Here is a 22,632-nt window from a genome sequence, read left to right on the forward strand (position 1 = left end):
TTTTTTTTTTTTTTTTGAGTAGGAGTCTCACTCTGTTGTCCAGGCTGGAGTGCAGTGGCAGGCTTACAGTCACCCAGCCTCGGCCCATTGGGCTCAGGCGACCCGTCCACCTCAGCCTTCCAAGTAGCTGGAACTATAGGTGCCCGTTACCACACCCAGCTAATTTTGTGATTTATTGTCGAGATGAGATCTTGCCAAGTTGCCCAGGCTGGTCGCGAACCCCTGGGCTCAGGCAATTCTCTTGTCTCCACCTCCCAAAGTAATACAGTACCTGGCTGTATCAACTCTTACTTTCACATCCAGAAATATATCCCCAAAATATTATCCGAAATATAACAAAAGTTTATGTACAATACAGTCATCAAAGTAGTACTTCTAGTAGGGAAAAGTATTAAATGCACTTAAATGTAAGACCAAAGAAAAACAGTAAATTGTGCAACATAAAAGCAAATACTATGTGACCATTTAAAATTACATTTATTAAAATCTGTCAATAATACAGCTAAATTATTATTGTGCACTACTAAAAGAAAAAGCAAGACACAAAATTGTATGAATTGTATGGCTACTATTATGTAAAAAGAAACGTACAAAAAAACACCTGGGAGAAAATGTATCAAACTCTGAGTGGTGGGATTACGGTGGGTTTATTTTTCTTTCACTATTGCTTTCTACATTCTCCAGGTTTTCTCCAATTTGCATCCACTTAATAATAGAAAAATGTATAATTTTTACAATGCAGGTGACTTCACCTTACTCAATGAATGAATGTTTGCAGTCTCATATCATAGGCTGACTTGAGTTTTGTAATATAGATTGCAAAGGCATTCAATAACATTTTCAATGTTATTGAAAATGCAAAATCTCTATTATCTTCAAAAGTATTTTAAGTTTTTAAGCTATGTTATGCATATCTTGCCTCAAATATATTACAATGTGTCTAATAATTTGTGTTATCATTTTTGCTTTTAGGGTACTATCCTAAGCTCAGAGGAATTGGTAAAAATAAAATAAAATTACTAACATTTTTAATTTTTTGTGCTTCTACTACAATGTTTTCTGTCCTCTGGTGGTCTCTTTTGACAACAAGTCCTAAATCTGGTGTGTACTACAATAAAATGGACATTTTTATGGGTCCTTGCATTAGGCATTCTTTCTTTGGGGATTTCATCATCCTTCTCCTGTTACTTTTCCATTAATTTGACTTAGCTTTTATTTCCAAATATTGCTGTCACATCGAGTTTTATCCAGAGAGCCAGTGCACACTTTTTAAACTTTAGAAAAGTTAAAATCTAGGATTATAAACTATTAAAATACATGCAGATGAATAATAATACAAATATTGACATTTATTGCAGGGAAGATTAAATTTCTTGACTTGGATTTTTAATACTAAAGGAAAATTTATCTTTTTCTGGCATCAGATAGTAATGGATGAACTCTTCCCTGTAGGCATAAATAACTAGAGGGCTGAACCTAAACAAAATTTATATTACCATTACTAGATAATTCCATGCATTCCTCCGTAGGTCATTTTTTAGAGACTACAACTTGAATGAACATGATGTCTGAAAAAGACATCTGACCAATTCTGGTAAAAGGAAAAATAAATACATAAAATAAGAAAAAGAAAGAATATAATTATGACAACAAAAGTCAAGAATTGACATGCTGTTTGAGAACACAATTTTTAAATAATTTGTTTATTATGGAAAAAGTAGATATTAACCATTCTCCATAAATAAGGGGACCTGTGTCTGTTTTCTCAACATTGATGCATGAACATCCACATATACCAGTTACTGGGGCTTTTCTATATAACAAGCACTTTAGCAGATCCCTTACATATGTTGCCTTGGACTTTCCCCAAACTGCAAAGCAAAAATTTTATTACCCAGCTTTACAGATAAAGAAACTGAGGCTCAAAGAGCTTAAGCAATTGAAGTCTCAAACGCAACAAAAAGAGTAGATACAGACCCAAAGCCATTTTTCTAGCACTCTAATTGAAAAGTGGTTTTCAGACTTTTTTAGTAGTATACAACTCATAGTAACAACTACATTTTTCAAGCAACTTAAAACACACACACACAAATTTCATGAAACAATACTTGCTTTTACTATATGAAATGCACTCTAGTAACTATGAGTCTACTCTTTCTTTTCTGATGATGGCTGCCAATCGCCTTTTTGATTTCAAAACTGTGTCACAGTCCTCTGCTTGAGAACTTCTGTAACCTACTCCACTTCTGTCTCTCATTCAGCGTAAGTCTAATTCTGGTTTCAATGTCTTTTAAATTGAAGACAGTGTTTCCCAAACTTCAGTTCTGGCCCAACAAGCCAGGATGACTTCAAAAGCCGCTTTAAAATGCAGATGGCTGAGTCCTGCCCCAGACTTGCTCAATCAGAATTTAACAATGAAAAATTCCAATAGAGAGGAGTTTCTTATGTAACTACAAGGAACACACAGTGGCTGAGTTGAAAGATAACTATTTCTGTCTAAATATTTCAGTGCCTTTTGAGAAATACATCAAAAGAAACTTGACAAGATGCTAGCCATGAGAATGATAATTGATCAATCTACTTGACTCCATTTTCCTTTAATTTTTAACTCGCTAAACCACTTTTTAAAAAAAATTTATGGGCAAAAGAAAGATTATGTTTAGGTCAATAACAGAGATACAACCCATCCTCATTACGTAGGTTTTTCTACCTTAGTTCTGCCTTCAGATATACCTGATAATAACAAATTATGTCTTATTCCTTTTCTTATAACTAGCTTCTGGCTTTCCCTGTCTTAGGGAAATGCAGCATAGCAAGGAATCCCAGCGATGAAGCCAGCATCAGACTTGGCTTGGGCAAGACGGGTATTTCCTCTGAGGAATACCGGCTCTTTGCTGTCTTCTCTGACATTACCCTCTCCATCCTGCCACTCCTACCCAAACTTGTTGCCTTCAAAAAAAAGAAGGCTGGTTGACCACCCTTCAAATGTGTCGTTTTTGACTTTGTTTTCTGTTTGCCTGCCTCATTCTAGCCAGTGGGCTCACCATTCTTCACGGGCCTCATCCTCCATCCTTTGTTCCCGGGAGGCATCCTGCCCACCAGTCAGGCAGGGACTAAACCAGATGTCCAGGATGGAAGCCTTCCTGCAGGACAGACAGGTGCAAATCCTGCTATCCAGGGAACCCCAGCGGGCCTTCCAACTCCCAGTGGCACAGATGATGAGTTTGGAGTGACCACCCCTGCCAGCATCCAAAGGGGCACGCACACTGTGGAGGAAACCACCACAGAATCACCAGATGGTAAGTTCTCCCATGCAAAATCCCTTGGCCATGAAAGTCATCTGCAGAATGGACAGATAAGTTCTTGTTTTGCCTTGACAAATGCAGAGCTTAATAGACTCAACAAGTCCCTTTATTCACTCAGTTGATTCCAACAACATGGGGGAATATTTTAACTGGGCCACAACCCTATAGTATCAACACTGAAAGACTTCTAATTGCAGGCATAACGTAAATTCCATCTTGGGTCAGAGCTGGAAATATCTGGAAGCTCTCTATACTTCTCTGCCCAATACACACACACACACACACACACACACACACACGCCCATAGCAGACGCACTTCAGTTGGTCATGACCTTCTTTCCACTCACTGATGGCGGATGAGTTTCAGAACCGTCCTAATGTGATATTGCAAGCAGCCACTAGGAAAAGACGAAGTTAGCCAACTAGATAAGACCATCTACCATTACTCTCAGAAGGAGCTTTAAAAATGTTGCAGAAGGCCAGGTGCGGTGGCTCAAGCCTGTAATCCCAGCACTTTGGAGGCTGAGGTGAAAGGATTGCCTGAGCCTACAGGTTTGAGAACAGCCTGGACAACTTGATGAGACCTCATCTCTACAAATAAATCAAAAAATTAGCCAGGCATGGTACTGCGTGCCTGTAGTTCTGACTACTTGGAAGGCTGAGGAGGAAGGATTGATCACCTGAGCCCAGCAGGTCGACACTGGGATGGCCATGAACATGCCACTGCATTCCAGCCTGGACAATAGAGTTAGATTCCAACTCAAAAAAAAAAAAAAGTTACAGAAATAAGCTTTTCTCATACTAACAGGCAATGATAATTGTTTAACATGTAGGGAATGTCTAGAATTAAATATCTTTAGCGATAACCAAAGAATAATTTGATATTGGCATGGCCATTCCCAGAAAATAAATTTTGATCTCAAGTGAAAATGTTTCAATTCAATATGCTTTCGCCTGCATTAAAAGGTGTTTTCTTTTCTTCCAGGAATTCAGTAAGCTGTTCCAAATTTTTTCAACTAAACCTCAGATTTGGTGATGCATGTGAATCTTTTCAATTGATCATATTATGGAATAGATTGAAACACACTGTAGAGTCTCAGAAGAAATTAATTTTTAGTTTACCTGAAAATGTTCCTGAAATTTTAGAAAATATATTCTACCTAGGAAATACTAACTTCTGAAAAAAATAATTAAATAGATAAATTTGTCTTTGAAATATAGCGTCATACCACCTGGGTGATATGTATACTAAAACGTATTTTGAACACTGACTCTTTTTTTCCTTTGGAGATGGAATAAAGTTGGGCCATTACAGAAACCACATTACCTCAGGGCACTAACGTGACATTCTGGGTCTAGGACTTTCTTTGAAAATAGGAAGCACTGCAGTTGACCACTGCATCGTTCACTTTCTCACAGGAGCCACACACTTAACTTTTAATAAGCAAATTATTTTTGATCATCTAAAACAAATAGGGGAAGCAAAGAATTACCGGCCATGTTGCCTGATCATATTCAGAGCTAGTGATTATAGCATCGAATGTTTAATTTTGGTATGTCTGGGAGTGAGAAGTGACACTGATACAAGTAACCACTAAAACAAACCAAGGTCTTACTTCATTCACCTAAAAGGTAGAACTTAATCTGATTTAAACTTAAAACCCAGACCATTTCAGTTCATTCAGAGTCAGAGGAATTAATACAGACTACAGTAGAGTTCCCCAGAAAAGAAAGGTATAGATAGGTTTAATAACATCTCTCAGTATATTTGGTTCAGCCCTATCAGAGTACAACAAACGTAAATATGTACCAGTGAAATTTATTTGATGTCAAATGTTTCAGGGGATTAAAGATTTACTAGTGGTTAAAGATTTATTAGCCATGGTGTTTCAGATTTGCAGGATCCGTATAGCATATTTATGAATTGTCAAGATTTCATGGTCAAGTGAGAGTAAATTAGGATTCAATTTTCCAAAACTATTTTACCATAAATGACACTAACTGAAAGTGCTACTAAAAGATTTCCTAGGTAACCGTCTATCAAAAAAAGTTTCTCCCTGAGCCTCATTTTTCTTATTTGTAAAACAGGGACAAAAACCCTGTCATAGCTATCCCACAAGGTTAATATGATAATCACAGCGGAAAATACCCAGTGGTGCTTTGCCAACTCCAAACTACTATCGCAATTCATTTTGTTTACTTTCAATTTCCTTCAAACTAGCTGAGGTTATTTGTTCTTCCAGATCACACCTTCCTTCCCAGACTCCTAAATACAGATCTCCGTGAGAGCCTGAACATACTAGATGTATGATTCCCATCTAGACCATCTAAACCAGGTGTCTTCCAACCGGGGTATGCTGCTCCTGGGGAAATCTGAAGACTTTCCCAGGGTTACAAGCACACAGGTGGCTTTAAGGGTTCAATTTCCATCCTCACCTTCCGTAAACATACTCTCTACAAGCACACAGGTGGCTTTAAGGGTTCAATTTCCATCCTCACCTTCCGTAAACATACTCTCTAAGACCTGTCTCTCGGAGGACATGCTCTCCTTTTTCCTTCCATCGTCAATCTTTTCCCACCTTCAAAAGAAAGACCCAGAAGGGGACTTCAAAAAGTTCATGGAAAATGGAATTGAAAGAAATGGATTATGGAATAAAATATATAAAATAAAAAGAAATACATTATTTAAAATATAAGGTTTATCAAAATAAACTTGAAGACAACAAAGTTTAAGACACTAGGTTACAGCTAGGTAGGAGGAACACATTCCAGAGTTCTATACCACTGTAGGATGACTTTTTTTAATTTTTATTTTAGAGATGTGGGGTACAATTCAGGATCAGATACATGAATGGTTGTTGTACAGGTAAAGTTTGGGCCTCATTTGGTCCCCACTTCACCTGGTTTGAGATCAGGTACCCTTATGGATGTTGTGTTCCACCCTCCCACCCCAGCAGTATCCCACTACTGCCAACCCCTTTCTTATAGTATTATGATCATTGTTCAGGGTCCGCTTATGAGTGTGAACATGTGGTACTCAGTTATTTGTTTCTGTGATAAATCACTGAGTATTATGTCTCGAAATCCATCTAAGTTGCCACGAAGTTCACAATTTTGTCCTTTTCTATGGCTGCATAATAGTCCATTGTATATATGTACCACATATTTTTAGGATGGCTATTGTTAACAATAATACATAATTTCAAAGAGCTAGAATATCTTCAATACGAAGAAATGATAAATGTTGGAGATGATGGATATACTAATTACTTTGATCTAAACACTATACATTATATACACATCAAAAAACCCACAATACTACTTCTGAGACTGGCACAGGAAAACAATTCCACTGATGCCGCCTCCTGGGGTACTTCCATAAAGGTCTGAGGTTCCCTTTGTTCCCTTTCAGACTCTCCTAAGTCCCTGGGATTCCATGGTTCCTCACCCTGATCACTCCCCTCCCCATCCCCCATCCCCCCCCCCCACATTAGAGGACAGAGATCAAAGCGCACCTTATCAGGGACATAGATTCTAGGATATTTCCTCTTTCTTCCCTGCTTCCCTCTTCTCGTCCTAGTTTGTATTATATCTGCCTTTAGATTATGGAGAAGGAGGCAGAAATACTGACAATGATCCATTCTTCCAACTCTATTTGTATGGCACTTACTATTTTTTTTTTTTTTTTTGAGTCTGACTCTTGCCCAGGCTGGAGGTCACCGCAGCCTTGACCTACTGGGCTCAGGTGATCCTTCCACCTCAGCCTTCCAAGTAACTGGAACCACAGTCATGTACCACCATGCCTGACTATTTTTTTTGATTTATTGTAAAGACGAGGTCTCACCAAGTTGCTCAGGCTGGTCTCGAACCCCTGAGCTCAGACAATCCTCTCACCTCCACCTCCCAAAGTGCTAGGATTATAGACTTGAGCCACCACACCTGGCAGCACTTACTTTATATTAAATGCTTCAGATCTTGGCTTTTAAAACCTAGAATCGTTGTCTCTCAAACCATTGTTTCTACCATACATTTCTGACATTTAGTTTAGAACTAAAAGGCCAAGAATACACTGGTTTCTATCTTTCAGTATTTCTGCTCTTCCTTCTCCCACCTGAGAAGGCTAGATTCCAAAGGCTAGAGAAGAGCTGTCCTGTAGAAATACAAGGCAAGAGCCGGGCTCGGTGGCTCAGCCTGTAATCCCACACCTTTGGGAGGCTGAGGTGAGTGGATTGCCTGATCCCACGGGTTTGAGACCCGCCTGGGCAACTTGGCGAGACCTCATCTCCACAATAAATTAAAAAAAAAATGAGCCGGGTGTGGTAGCGCGCGTCTGTGGTTCCAGCTACTCGGAAGGCTGAGGCAGAAGGATCGCCAGAGCCCAGAAGGTCGAGGCTTCGGTGGCCGGGAGTGGCCACTGCACTCCAGTCTGGGCGACAGAGTGAGACTCCAACTCAAAAAAAAAAAGAAAGAAAGAAATACAAGGCAAGCCACATATGTCATTTTAAATTTTCTAGTAGTCACATAAAAAGGCAAAAACAACTTTGGGAGGCCAAGGTGAGAGGATTGCCTGAGCCCAGGGATTCAAGACCAGCTTGGGCAACTTGGTTCGAGACCAGCTTGGGCAATCTCCTCTCTACAATATATCAAAAAATTAGCTGGGCATGGTAGCACTGACCTGTAGTTCCAGCTACTTGGAAGGCTGAAGGGAAGGATCAACTGAGCCCAGCAGGTCGACGCTAGGGTGGCCATGAGTGTGCCACTGCCCTCCAGCTTGGGTGACAGGATGAGACTCTGACTAAAAAAAAAAGGTAAAAAGAGACTGGGCATGGTGGCTCATACCTGTAATCCCACCATTTTGGGAGGCAGAGGCGAGAGGATTGCCTGAGCCCAGGGGTTCGAGACCAGACTGAGCAACTTGGCGGGACCTTGTCTCTACAATAAACTCAAAAAATTAACCAGGTTTGGTGACATGCGCCTGTAGTTTCAGCCACTTTGAAGTCTGAGCTAGAGGGATCTCTTGAACCTTGCAGGTTGAGGCTGCGGTAACCATGAGCAGGCCACTGCACTCCAGCCTGGGCGACAGAGTGAGAATCCAACTCAAAAAAATGTAAAGTAAGAAAAAGTAAAAAGTAGGTGAAATTAATTTTAATAATAAAATTAAATAAATACAGTTTATAATTGAATATATCAAAATACAATAATTTGACATGCATTCATTGTAAAAAAATTATTAATTTATTTCAAATAATTTTGTGTTACTAAATACTAAAACTAATTGAAAGATGTGCTTTCATTTAAAATGAAAGATGTGCTTTCATTTACATCTCTATTTGAACTAGCCACATTTCAAGCGTTCAATAGTCTCATGTATCTAGTGGCTACAGTATTGAACAAAATGGGTCTCGAGTTAATGAAGGAAGAGCTATAAGGTTAAAAGTAATAACTCAGAACAAAAATACACTGGTGAAAGCTGCAAAATTATGATGAAAGAAATCAAAGATACAGCTGGGCATGGTGTCTCACACCTGTAATCCCAGCACTTTGGGAGGCAGAGGCAAGAGGATTTCCTCAAGACCAGCCCAAGCAACTTGGCAAGACCACGTCTCTATAATAAATCATAAAATTAGCCGGGCATGGTGGCATGTGCCTGTAGTTCCAGCTACTTGGAAGGTTGAGGCGTATGGATTGCCTGGGCCCAGGAGGTTGAGGCTGCGGTGGCCATGAGCATGCCACTGCACTCTAGCCTGGATGACGAGTGAGATCCCTCAAAAAAAAAAAAAGAAAAGAAAAAGAATCAAAGATACAAATAAATAGAGAAATATTTAATGTACATGGATAGGAAGACTTTATTGCCAAGATGTCTGTTCTTCTCAACTTGATTTGTAGATTAAATGCCATTCAATACAGAATCTCAGCAAGTTACTGTGTGAATTTTAACAATCGAATTTGAGAGTTTATATGGAGAGCTAAAAAACACAGAATAGCCAATACAATATTGACACTACCCAGCTTCAAGACTGACTCTAAAACTACTAAGTAATCAAGGCAGTGTGGTGATGGTGAAATAACAGAAAAATAGATCAGTGGAACAGAGCAGAGAGTCCAGAAATAGATCCACACAAATATAGACAATGGAAGAAAGACAATTCAGGAGAGAAAGGATGATCACTGGACGTTCACATGCAAAAAAAAAAAAACCCTCTAAAGACAGACTTCCACCTTCACCAAAATTAACTCAAAATGGCTCATAGACTTAAATATAAGATGCAAAACTATTTAACTCCTAGAAGATAACATAGGAGAAAGTCTAGGAGGCCTTAAATTTGGTAATGACTTTTTATATGCAATACTAAAAGCACTATCCATGAAAGAAAAAAAATCAACAAGATAGACGTTATTAAAATTAAAAACATCACCAGGCACATTAGCTCACTCCTGTAATCCCAGCACTTTGAGAGGCAGAAGAATGAGGATTGACTGAGACCAGGGGTTCAAGACGAGCCTGGACAACTTGGCGAGACTTTGTCTCTACAAAAAATTAGCTGGATGTGGTGGTGCGTACCTGTAGCTCCAGCTACTTGTAAGGCTGAGGCGGAAGGATCACCTGAGCCCAGCAGGTTGAGGCTGCCATGGCCGTGAATGTACCACTGCACTCCAGCCTGGGCAACAGAGTGAGACCTCTCAAAAAAAAAAAAAGAAATCAAAGATACAATTTGGCAGTTTCTTACAAAACGTAACATCCTCTTAACCGTACAGTCCTTGGTATTTACCCAAAGGAGCAGAAAACATATGTTCACACAAAAGTCTACATAATGAGTAGCTCCTTTACTCATAATTGTCAAAACTTAGAAGCTGTCAAGATGTCCTTCAATAAGTTACAGATAAACAAACAGTGGTGCATTTAGAGAATAGAATATTATTCAGTGATTTTTTTTAAAATAAATGAGCTATTTTATAAATGAGCTATCAGCAAAATATGATGTGTTACTTCATATTTTCATCATCATTTGGTATTACCAGTATTGTGGGTTTTAGCCATTTTGATAGGTGCATAATGGTATCTCATTGTTTTTTGAATTTGCTAGATCTGTACTTCATATTTTGTTGATAGCTCATTTATAAGTAGCTCATTTATAATGTATATTGGATAGTGAGAGAAGTCAGTTTAAAAAAGCAATATACTACATGATTTCAGCTAGGTGATCTGCTGGAAAAGGGATAGATAGGGAGACAGTCAAATGATCAGTGGTTGCCAGAGGTTCCATGGGAAGGGAAAATGAATAGGTGGAGCACAGGGTATGATTTTAGGGTGATGAAACTATTCTGTATGACACTGGATACATGCCATCATACATTTATCAAAACCCATAGGATATACAACACAAAGAGTAAACCCTAATGTAAATTGTAGAATTTGGTTAATAATAATGCATCGATGTTGGATCATCAGTTGTAAAACAAAAAAAGTACCATGCTAATGCAATATGTTGAAAAGAGAATCAAATTAAGCACTTCATGGCAGCTTGGATGGACTTAAAGGCCATAATACTGAGTGATCTATCACAGAAACAAAGAACTGAGTATCCCATATTCTCACTCATAAGCGGGCCTTCAACAACTATCATAATACTATAAGAAAGGGATTGGCAATAGTGGGAAACTGCCAAGGGAGCAGGAGGCACACCTCATCAGCAAAGATACCTGCATAATGGGCATTTGTATATCTAGCCCTGAACAGTACCCCACATCTTTAAATTTTTTCTTTTTTTTTAATTTTTAAAGAAAATAGAATTAACTGTGGGGGAAGAGGGAGAGGAATGGAGGACAAATGATGCGAATTCTCTGTACTTTCTCCTTAATTTTTCTATAAACCTAAAACAGCTAAAAAAAAAAAAAGTCTATTACTTGTTTTAAGATTTAAAAAAACAAAACAAGCACTGGTTTGTATTTTAAACTATTAGCCTGCAAAGTTTGGAAACTGGTATGGTTTACTATGAACGATCTCCCCCTAGTGGTTCTGAGACAGAAATCTGAAGAGTAATGAGCTAGCTGTAGTCAGGGAAAAGAAAACAAGGTATTACTAGAAAGAAACCAAGACTCAAACCTGATAGCCATCTGTAAACCCAAGTTAGGACTCAAGCTGTCAGGGTGATTAAGAGCGACATTTAAGGAAAATCAGAGAATAGATAAGCAAAGCAATTACATAAGTGATACCTATAATACCACTGGAGTGACTCAGAAAAGAAAACCAAAATTTATAACTCCTCCAACTGTCTCAGTATCCATTTGATAGGAAGATCTCTCACGGGCCAAAAAGTCACACTAAAAGTCCCCTAAAAAATGCAGGCTCATTCTCCCAGTGAAATATTTGCAGATCTGACCGGTGGGAATCTAATCTAAAATTTAAGAAGCCACAATTCAGGAAATTCAATGGGACTAAGAGAATACAAGTTAAACTTCTTATTGTTAATGTAGTTAAAACCGCAAATTTTTGTAGAAGCAATCAGGGCCAGATAATATTGTTGTTTGTTTCTGTAAGGAGCCAAGGTGAATACCAGTTTGGATCCTCTTCACACAACTTCGGAGTCTGAAATTTTTCTGGACTACTCAGGTAACAGAAAGCCAGGCTGCACTCAAGGGCTGATTTACCTCTGGTTCACCCCCAGTGGGTCCTAGTCTGCAGTGAGCCATAGCTTTCCAGGACTCTGATTTTAGTCCCTCCAGCCCAACAGGCGCCTATCAAACAGGCGGTTCAGCCACTTGCGCATTAGCAACCAGCTCTGGAGGAAAATGGCCCCAAACGCTGGGTTCTCCCCTCTTGATTGCCACGTCTTCCTCAATCTTGACCTAGTAATTCCTCCATATTGTATTAGTTATTTGATGGTCTCAAGTTTTTTAAAACATATCCTTCATCTTTTTAGTTGTCTTGAGCAGAGAGAATTGGTCCAAATCACTCAATCTACCGTTCCTGAAACTAGAGTTTCTGATCTTTGCTCCTAACCCACTCTACAGTATTCTTGGCAGGGAGATCTATTACCAATCAGTCAGTGTACAGGGAGATTGTTGGTCCTAGTACCTGATGGTTTCCTTAAACTAAGGATGTGGAGACGCAGTCTCTGCTGTTTCCACCTGGAACTTAGATGCTAATTCTGACAAAGTGGAAACAACTTTGCATGGTGCCTCCTACCTCCCTACATCAAATAACAAGTGATCACCCTTTAAAAATACAAATACACCCAAGATTATTAAAATTAACCATTAACAGTCCACTCCTGTCCGGAATAAATAAAAAATTAACTAGCATTTTCTAAGGAGAGCATGTGAGAGTGTTTGTATGTGTAGTAGGCTCCAAAATATCATTCTCGTCATTCTGCTTTGAATATGTATAAATGTTTTCACTTAAGAATTAAAACAAATTACCTTAGGACTATTAAAATGTCCACTATTTTTAATTTTTTTGTTACTGACAGATAAAAACTATATATTTATCATATACAACATGATGTTTTGAAATATGTATAACTCGTGGAGTGTTTACATTGAGCCCATTAACTTATGCATGACCTCACACATTTATCATTTTTGTGATGAGAACACTTAAGATCTACTCTTTCAGCGACTTCAAAGAATACAGTACGTTGCCAGGCTCGGTGGCTCAGCCTGTAATCCCGCGCCTTTGGGAGGCTGAGGTGAGTGGATTGCTGAGCCCGTGGGTTCGAGACCCGCCTGGGCAGCGAGACCTCATCTCTACAATAAATCAAAAAAACTCAGCCGCGCGTGGTAGCGCATGCCCGTAATTCCGGCTACTTGGAAGGCTGAGGCGGAAGGATCACTGGAGCCCAGCAGGTCGAGGCTGTGGGGCCGGAAGCGGCCACTGCACTCTAGTCTGGGCGACAGAGTGAGACTCCAACTCAAAAAAAAAAAAGAATACAGTATGTTGTTACTAACAGTAATTACCATGCTGTACAATAGGTCTTTTGAACTCATTCCTCCTGTCTAACTGAAATTTTGTATCCTTTGACCAACATTCCCCAACCTTCCCCACAGGCCATGATATTTTTTTGAGCTAGTCAGAATAGCAAATAATGAGACTTACAATCATCAACTGGTTGTTATGAATTTGTTTTTTAAAACAGAAGCAAATATAAACTTTTTAAATGCAGAAAATTAATCACCCAAATCCCACCAATCATACATTACTACCATTAACACTTTGGAGAATATTTGCCATTCACTTTCTTCCGAGCATATTAAATGTATTTTTAAACAAAATTAGCCCATACCTCAGTAGTATATATGGTTATGTAATATGTTTTTGTTTTTTTGGTTTTGGGGGGTTTTTTTGAGTTGGAGTCTCACTCTGTCACCCAGACTGGAGTGCAATGGCCGCTCCCAGCCACCGCAGCCTCAACCTGTGGGCTCCGGCGATCCTTCTGCCTCAGCCTTCCAAGTAGCTACCATGCCCGGCTAATTTTTTGATTTATTGTAGAGATGAGGTCTCGCCAAGTTGCCCAGGTGGGTCTCGAACCTGCGGGCTCAGGCAATCCACTCACCTCAGCCTCCCAAAGGCGCGGGATTACAGGCTGAGCCACCGAGCCTGGCTGTAATATGTTTTTTATACTAACTATATATCATAAATATTTCCTCATTTCATTATTTGGCTAAAACATAATTTTAATGACTAAGTTGCATTCCACTTTATTGATGAGTCAAATTACGCACCATTCCCTGGCATTCTTAAAGGAATTTTGCACAGAAAAACGGTATCTCTGTTGACCTATGCATATGAGAAGTAAAGCTAGGCCGGGCTCAGTGGCTCAGTCTATAATTCCAGCACTTTGGGAGGCCAAGGCGAGTGGATTGCCTGAATCTGAGGGTTCGAGACCAGCCCAAGCAACTTGGCAAGACCTCTTCTCTACAATAAATCAGAATTTCCTATCCGTGTACCCCATGTAAATATTTTCTCCCTTATCCTTATTTAAAAACTGGAATCAATTGGCAGTAGAGAGAATCTGCGGGGGGGGGAGGAGGGGGTGGCACACCTCATCAAGGGTACCTGCATAATGAACATTTGTATACCTACCCCTGAATTGTACCCCACATTGTGGCTCAAGCCTGTAATCCCAGTACTTCAGGAAGCGGCGGTGAGAGAATTGCCTGATTGATTGGTTTGAGACCAGCCTGAGCAAAATGGCAAGACCTTGTCTCTATAATAAATCAAAAAAAATTAATCGGGCATGGTGGCACATGCCTGTGGTTCCAGCTACTTGGAAGGCTGAGGCGGAAGGATCTCCTGAGCCCAATGGGTAGAGGTTGCGGTGGCCGTGAGCGTCCCATTGCACTCCAGCCTAGGCGACAGAGTGAGACTCCAACTCAAAAAAAAAAAAAAAATTAAAACAAAAAACTGGAATCAGTGAGATGATTTGGTATTTTTTCCTCTGGTCTCTCTCTCTTGCCACAACATGATATATACTAAGGGTAACCAAAAAGTGGTAAGAGAAGAAAGGAAAGAAAAGACAGAGTATTTAGGAGTAATATGAAATGGAAGACAGGCTAGGAGGTGGCACATCGTGGCAGCGTGAAATTTCTGACCAGCTCAAAGGCACTCCCCCCACAAGATGGACCCCTCAACCAAGGATGGAAAAGACTTCTTGTTCTGGAAACCTGAGACGAAAAGTGTGTGGCCCTAGACTAAAGGAATCTAGCAGCCATAGAAAAAATGTAAATCTAAAGGAAAGGCTTTCTGTTCTCCTTCAAAGAATAAGTCATATACAAACTTAAACTGTTCTTTTCCATGAGAGATGGAGGGACTCTGGCCTGTGAGTAACCAGTGAGAATGAGTGACCACACCCATGGCCCTGAGGAGTCTATGTGGGTTGGAAGACATGACTCTGATCAGAAGGTCGGACTTGTACATTCTTGTGGGCACTGTGTGTGCGTGCTTGATCAGCCAATGTAAGATTACTTAATGTTTTGTTTCTCCTCAGCCTCCTCCATGCTGAAGGATGCAGTTGTGGGTTACAGATAGAGAAAACTCACCCACTCCACTAAGTACAGACACACTCCTTTATCACTACACAAATCAGACTTGGTGTCAGCAAGCTTCTCCTAGGTAATTACCAATCATCTACCCACCTCCACGCTCCGTCTGCCCCACACACTGTAATTGTGGTCTCATTTGCTTTGTGCCTCACCAGACGAATTGAAGCTAGTTATACCAATGTAATCTTCAGAAACATGCTTAGGTAGGCTTTTACACCATTACCAAAGGAGATGAGTCTGAGAAAGTTATGGCCTCACATTCTCATATCTGATCAAATCTCCGGCTTTGAACCATTACAAGAGTAAGCACATTTAAATTTATTTGTTTAATTCTAAGTGCTTTAAAAGAGGTCAAATACAAGGTGTACTCTACCCACACGACATATTCAAGAATGAAATCATTCTCCCTTGGTTTCTCCTTCTTTGCCCTCCGTTTTTGTGAAGGATTCCATCACATTCCACATCACCAAAGTTCATAACCAACTTGACCCTTGATGCTTTCCTCTTCTCCTGCCTGGCACATCCAATCAGAGGTCAATTTTCTCTATGCCTGCTTCCATACCCTGGTAAAATTGCAAAGAACATGAAGTGAGTTTATCTACTTAGAAAAGGCTTGGCAAACTCTCTGGCTTTTTGTAAGAATGTAATAAAGGCCACTAAGAGCAAGAGAACATGACTTTCTACTTTCACTTTCAGAAGGCGTAGGAAAGTTTCAGGAAGACAAGAAAGAGTACCAGTTAAGATCTTGCTCTGTGTCCTTAGAAAACTTAACAGCTCAGAGCCTATATTTTGAAATCCGTAAAACAGTGATGTTAACAAGAAATACCCTATCTCAAAAAGCTGTTGAGGATAAAATGAAATATAAATTTAAAGCTGCCTTGCAAAGTATAAAGCAGTATATAATTTCCATTATCTTATTTGAATACAAAGTAAAAATAAGTAAGTTGGACTACATGGCACGTCCAAGATAAAACTCTAGGTGGGCATAGTAGTGCATACCTGTAGTCCCAACTGAGGGAAGCTGGGAGGATCACTTGAACCCAGGAGTTCAAGGCCAGTCTGGGCAACATAGTGAGACCCCATCTATTAAAAAAAAAAAAAAAAAAGCTTCTACTATTGTGAATAAAAATGTCAGAAATGACTACGTCAAGAAAAATTCTGTAGAAAATGTAATTTTCATCTCACAAGAACAATGCTTTGCAGATCTTTTGACAGTGAAGTTGTGACAATGTACAGCCAAGGTTTCTTCTGTACTCTGTAGTGGCATGATCACTCTTTACAAAAGAAAATCTAGATTACATTTGTATTTTTTATTTCTTCTTTTTCATGAAATAAAAAGGGTTACAGTCATATGCTAAGAACTGAATCAAAAAAGAAGAGGCAAAGTTAACTTTTTATTTTGTAGTATAAACTGTTTTTTATGTTTTAACTTTTTATTTGGAAATAACTTTAGACTTACAAAAGCATTAGAAAGACAGCACAGTGAGTTTTTATAGACTTCAATCAACACTTGGAATAATTCAGTAAATACAAAAATCCCATTCTTTGAGGAGTTTGCATTCTATATATTATGTATCATCTAAAAATAAAAATAGATACCACCAAATGCAAGGCAAAGTTAGTTCTGAACAATCTTTATTTTCTCTGTTAAACTCTTTGCTATTTCTACATTTCAAAAACAAATCAAAAGAGACATTTTCCTCTAATGTGTTATTCCCATTGTGTCAAGATTAGTTAGCACTCTAAAAGTCCTCTCCTATTGAAAGACTTAAATTAGGCCTTCTTGGTCATTTCAAATTCATCTGTTTCTTTTTTTGACAACTGCAATTCTATCAGAAATTTCTTCCTTTCCTGTTTGTTTTCTGATCTTAAGATGATACTTGGACTCCCTCTGGTGGCCAGAGAACATCAGCAGAAGATAACGGTGAGAAAAAGCCAGGAAAAAATCACAAAGCACAGCTACCACCCTATTTACACGTTTATTTGTCCCTCGTTCACTCAAAAGACACTTACTGAGAGTCTGTTATGTGCTAGACACCATGGTAGGTGTTGGAAATACAAAAGAATTAAGACACAATCCCCGTCCTTGAAATCACCCTATACTTTTCTCTAGGAAATTGCAAACTCCCAGATTTCTTTGGCGTGGGGCTAAAGAAAAAGCACCAACTCTTGCAAGAAAGGATGATTGATATGTAATTATTCTGGGCTAAGAAAAGAACTTACATCTCTGTGAAAAACAGGGAATACTCCTATACTGTGTCTTCTGGAAGGTACTGAATATTTACACTTCAAATTTCCATAATCAGTTATAGTCAGCATACAATAAGTAAACTGATACCAAAGGAGAAAAGTGACTTTTGGGTAAAACTGCAGTCCATTGTCCCCAGAAAAATCACATGCATTCTTGATTTTTTCCTAAGTTAGACATAGTTTAAAGATTCACTTCATTGCAAGACTACAAAATTTCATAAAACAAAAATTCTAGCAGACACTTTATTCTTACCCCCTTTATTACATGACCAACAGTGATCTGTTTGAGATGATGAGCAAACATGATATTTCAGGAATGACATCCTTGAAATGAACATTCCCTACAATTGTTGTTTTAAACACAAATGCCATAGCAGAAAGATGGTTAAATATCTACTAATGAGTCAGAACAACGTGCAAACTCACTGCTTTGTTTTGGGTTTCTTGGTTTTGTTTTGCTTTGTTTTTAACTCCAGGGAGTTTGGTCCTATGAGCTGTGATAGAATAAAAATTACAGAAACATGGGAAGCAACACAGGTATGAATTTTAGAATAAGCAGACATTAGAACTTTCCAACAGCTTCTTTATACTTCTTGAACAAAATAGACACTTCTGTCTGTCTCTACCAGTAGGCGCTATGGTATCTTTTTTATTATTTTTATTTTTTTATTTTAAATATGTGGGGTATGATTCAGGGCTAGGTATACAAATGTTCTTTATGCCAGTACCCTTGTTGATGAGATGTTTCCCCCACCCCTGGCAGTTTCCCACTACTGACAATCCCTTTCTTATGGTATTAGATAGTTGTTCAAGGTCCGCTTATAAGTGAGAACACGTGATACTCAGTTCTTTGTTTCTGCAACAGAACACTCTGTATTATAGCCTCTAAGTCCATCCAAGTGTCTGCAAAGTTCATAATCTTGTCCTTCTTTATGGTTGCATAATATTCCATCGAGTACATGTACTGCGTTTCTTTTATCAGTCCTCTTTTGATGGGCAGCATGGTTGGTTCCATGTTTTTGCTATTGTAAATAATGCTGCAATAAATATGCATGTGCACTCTTTTTCACAGAGTGATTTGAGTTCCTATAAGTATATTCCCAGTAAGTGAATTGCAGGGTCATATAGGAGGTCGATTTTTAGATCTTTTAGGAATCGCCACACTGTTTTCCACGGAGGCGGCACTAGTTTACACTCCCATCAACAGTGTAGAAGTATTCCCTTTTTATCGCATCCTCTCCAATATCTGTTGTTTTTTGAGTTATTGATGATGGTCATCCTGACCGGAGTTAGGTGGTATCTCAATGTAGTTTTAATTTGCATTTATTTGATGATTAGTGAGGCTGAGCATTTTTCATGTATCTATTGGCTACTCATATGTCTTATTTTGAGAAGTTTTTATTCATTTATTTTGCCCACTTTGCATTGGGGCTTTGTTTTTTTCATTTTGGCATGTTTGAGTTCCTTGTAGATCCTAGATATTAGGCCTTTGTCAGATATACAGTTGGCAAATATTTTTTCCCAGTCTGTGGGCTGTCTCCCTACTCTCTCAATGGTTTCTTTGGCTTTGCAGAAACTTGTCAGTTTGATGAGGTCCCACTTGTCTATCTTATCTCTTATGGCTTGGGCACTTGGAATTTTGATCAGGAATTGGTTGCCAATTCCAATATCCACAATGGTGTATAGTGTCTTTTAAATCCACTATAACATGTTAGTTTTACAGTGTCATTTCATTTAGCCCAAGCCTTTTTCATTGCCGTATAGTATTAGGACTTCATAACAAAGATGGTACACCTTTGGGGGCATGCTAGTGACTTCTGTGAGCATGTTTCCCTGTCGCAGTGATAGGATGTGCCATTAATGGGTGCTGCTAACCATCCTGAAATGCACAGCCAAACATGGACAATTTCATCCACATTCTGCATGGTTTTCAAATGCCCATCAGATTTTCATGCAGATAATTGAAACAATTTGTTTATCAGAGCCAAGAATCTAATTATATTTTACCTATAATGCGATGTATTTTTTTGCAATGTTAGCAGAAGCAAAATACTTTAGGCCTCTATCTTCTTTTTTAATCATGAAAAAATTGTACCTTATTTTTGTTCAAATTTTTCCAAGAGTTGCTCACCATTGCAGAAAACGCTGTCCCTGAAGGCAGCGCCACTCAAAGCATTTGAGCCAATACACATACTTGTCTCACCCACGTTGTAGCCGACACAAACATTTTTCAATGAAAATTGAATGTTAATTGATGTGCATGAAATTGATATGCATAAAATGTAATGATCTCATTGCATCTGATTACTAATTCTATTATTTTAATGTTGTGGTTAAATGATAAGAAATCTATGTGATGAAAACCATAGCTTGAAATTATTTGAAATTGCCGATCGTTCTTCAATCAAACTTTTTCTGTCTTTTCAATCCTCCAGTCCCAGAGATCTACCACAAAACTTCTATATCAGCCCTGGCGACAAAAGAAAGAAGATTTCTTTTTTCAATAGCTCTGTTATTTTCTGTTGACTATCAAAGCATATGGTCTCTGTGGGCCTTTTAGCTACACGGGACAGAATGTATACCTCAGCATGTGGTTTGAAGATAGCATTTGTTTTCTGTCTCGTCCGTATCTCACACAACAGGGAATTATTTTTACACACGCTCCTAAACAGGGTCCAGATCATTTGCAAAAATATTATACTTCTACATTTTCTCACTTCAACAATCTGTAATTTGTCCTGACATGTTATCTCTACTACAATTAAGGTGATTTCCCTCTTTCTGGTATCACATACAGACAGATCTAGTCTGTCATTACTTACGCTAGCAATAGTTTTTACCCTGGTGCCCCCTGTACCTCTGCTCTTTCATTTTCCTCTACGTCTCGTTCAGCATGGCTTTTAATTTCACTTCTTCTAAATTCTTCTTTGGTCATTACCAGTAGATGCAAACATCTGACTGCTTCATTTTGGCTACTGCTGTAGTCGTGCTCAAACATTACATATTGAAATATAGATGTTATTACACTTTTCTTCCTCCTTTAAATTAAAGGCATTAGATTTTTATTTGATGTCATTTAGCTTTTAAATTACATGTGCAGATAGGTTATGCCATGGATTTAATTTCAGAAAGAAAAAAGTTTTTTAAAAGGGGCTTCAGGTCTGAGGAGAACAAAAGATGTATATTATTTTTCCCACCCTCGGACACCTTCTCATTTCTCTCTGACCTGTTGTCCTATCTGCTTTTCAAGGTTCATTCAAGGTGCTTTACAATTAGGTTTTGCGACTGCTTATACCTCTGAAGTGCTCTAACAACCTATAGCTCCATTTTTGTAAGTAATTGGCACGCCTTCTCATTCTGCCTTGAACACCACTGCTGATTTGGATGTGTGTGCATGTAAGCATAACTGTCTCCTCAACTAGACTGTAAACTCTAAGGAGAAAAAAAATTATTTGCCATAATCTTATACCCTCTACCACTATCCTCTCCACAAAGTTAGAATTCAATAAATTCTTACTGAGTAAATAAACCAACTTGTAAACCTTATTAGTATTATAACTATTGGCACATCCCTGTCCTGTAACACTTGTCAGACCAAATCTTAATTATTTCTTAATATGTCTGACTCTCTCATAAGCTGTTAGCTCCTTCAGAAAAGGAGCCATGATTGTCCCCTCCTTTGTAATCTCAGCGTCTAAGCAGAGTGACAGGTTCATATGCGTCATCCAGTGAGTGTTTATGCATGATTAAAGGGATGCGTTAACTAATTTCAAGAGGAAGATTCTGATGTAACCATAGATTACATAGAAGCAACCTCATAGGAATTAATGCAATGGAATTCACTGTCATATAGGAAATCTCAGAAGGAGGGTCTCAGAATTTTAGGTTCACATTATCATTTTGTGCTGACTTCATGTCTACTTTTCTTTTCTTTTTTTTTTTTTTTTTTGAGTTGGAGCCTCACTCCATCGCCCAGGCTGTAGTGCAGTGGCACGCTCACAGCCACTCCAGTATTGACCTGCTGGGCTCTGGCGATCCTTCCACCTCAGCCTTCCAAGTAGCCAGAACTACAGGCATGCGTTACCACGACTGGCTAATTTTTGAGTTATTGTAGAGATGAGGTCTCGCCAAGTTGCCCGGGCTGGTCTAGAACCCATGACCTCAGGCAATCTATTCGCCTCAGTCTCCCAAAGTGCTGGGATTACAGGATTACCACCAAGCCCAATCATGTCTACTTTTCAATCTTATTCTCTCCAGAAATTTTCTTTACAAAAAATCTGAAGTATGACTGAGAGAAAATAGAGGTAAGGAAAAGATCCTGAGGGACAATAATTAGCACATGGACCACTGTACCTCAGGTTCCACAATCACAATGGTACAGTCAACAACCAAAGTCTCATCTGGGCAAGGGCTTATGACTGGAATTACCAAGGAAACCCATATATTATTTTTACAATGAAAAAATAAAGTATTTTTATTTTGCAAAGAAATTAACAATTCTTTAACTAAACATAAAATATGAAATATCATCTGTAAAGGTGAATTTTGTGTGTCAACTTGACTGGCACTAGGGTGCCCAGACATTTGGTGAAATATTGTTCTTGTCTCTGTTCTTGTATTGTTCTTGTATCTGTGAGGGTATAGATCATTCAAGAATAAGGAGACAATCCTCCTGTCTGCCTACCTTCAAGCTGGGATTAGTTTTTTCTGCCTTCGGATTTGTGAAACATGAGCTCTCCTGGGTCTCAAGATTGCCATCTTGGGAACTGGAACCACACTATCAGCTCTCCTGGGTCTCTGGACAGCCAACTACAGTTTTTGGGACTTGTCCAAATACCATGTAAGCAAATTCCTTAGAAGAAATATATATCTTTTGGGTTTCTCTGGAGAATCCTGACTAATAAACCATTCTTAGAAGAAATAAACAACAAGTCATAGAGGCCAACACTGGTAATGTCTAGCCAGCATTACCTACTAAACGAACTTTTCCCAGTGAACCAAACCACTTGTCAGGCCATCTCGAATGTGAGGAGGA

General features: G+C 38.8%; 1 protein-coding gene across 2 annotated transcripts in view; it reads left to right on the top strand.

Annotated features, from left to right (window-relative positions):
- AMTN (amelotin) overlaps nt 1–4,575 on the top strand; it is an 18,672-nt gene extending 14,097 nt beyond the window's left edge. The window contains exons 6-8 of one of the 2 annotated variants that reach the window (XM_008063206.1): nt 973–999; nt 3,032–3,299; nt 4,291–4,575. In XM_008063206.1, the coding sequence (XP_008061397.1) occupies nt 973–999; nt 3,032–3,299; nt 4,291–4,301 (306 nt within the window). In that variant the 3' untranslated portion in view covers nt 4,302–4,575. The remainder of the gene's footprint in view (nt 1–972; nt 1,000–3,031; nt 3,300–4,290) is intronic. The other variant, XM_008063207.1, reaches the window with a different exon arrangement.
- Nucleotides 4,576–22,632: the final 18,057 nt, after the last annotated feature.

Source organism: Carlito syrichta, unplaced genomic scaffold, assembly GCF_000164805.1.
Source record: "Carlito syrichta isolate Samal-C Ts95f unplaced genomic scaffold, Tarsius_syrichta-2.0.1 Scaffold306677, whole genome shotgun sequence".
In the NCBI taxonomy this organism is placed as follows: Eukaryota; Metazoa; Chordata; class Mammalia; order Primates; family Tarsiidae; genus Carlito; species Carlito syrichta.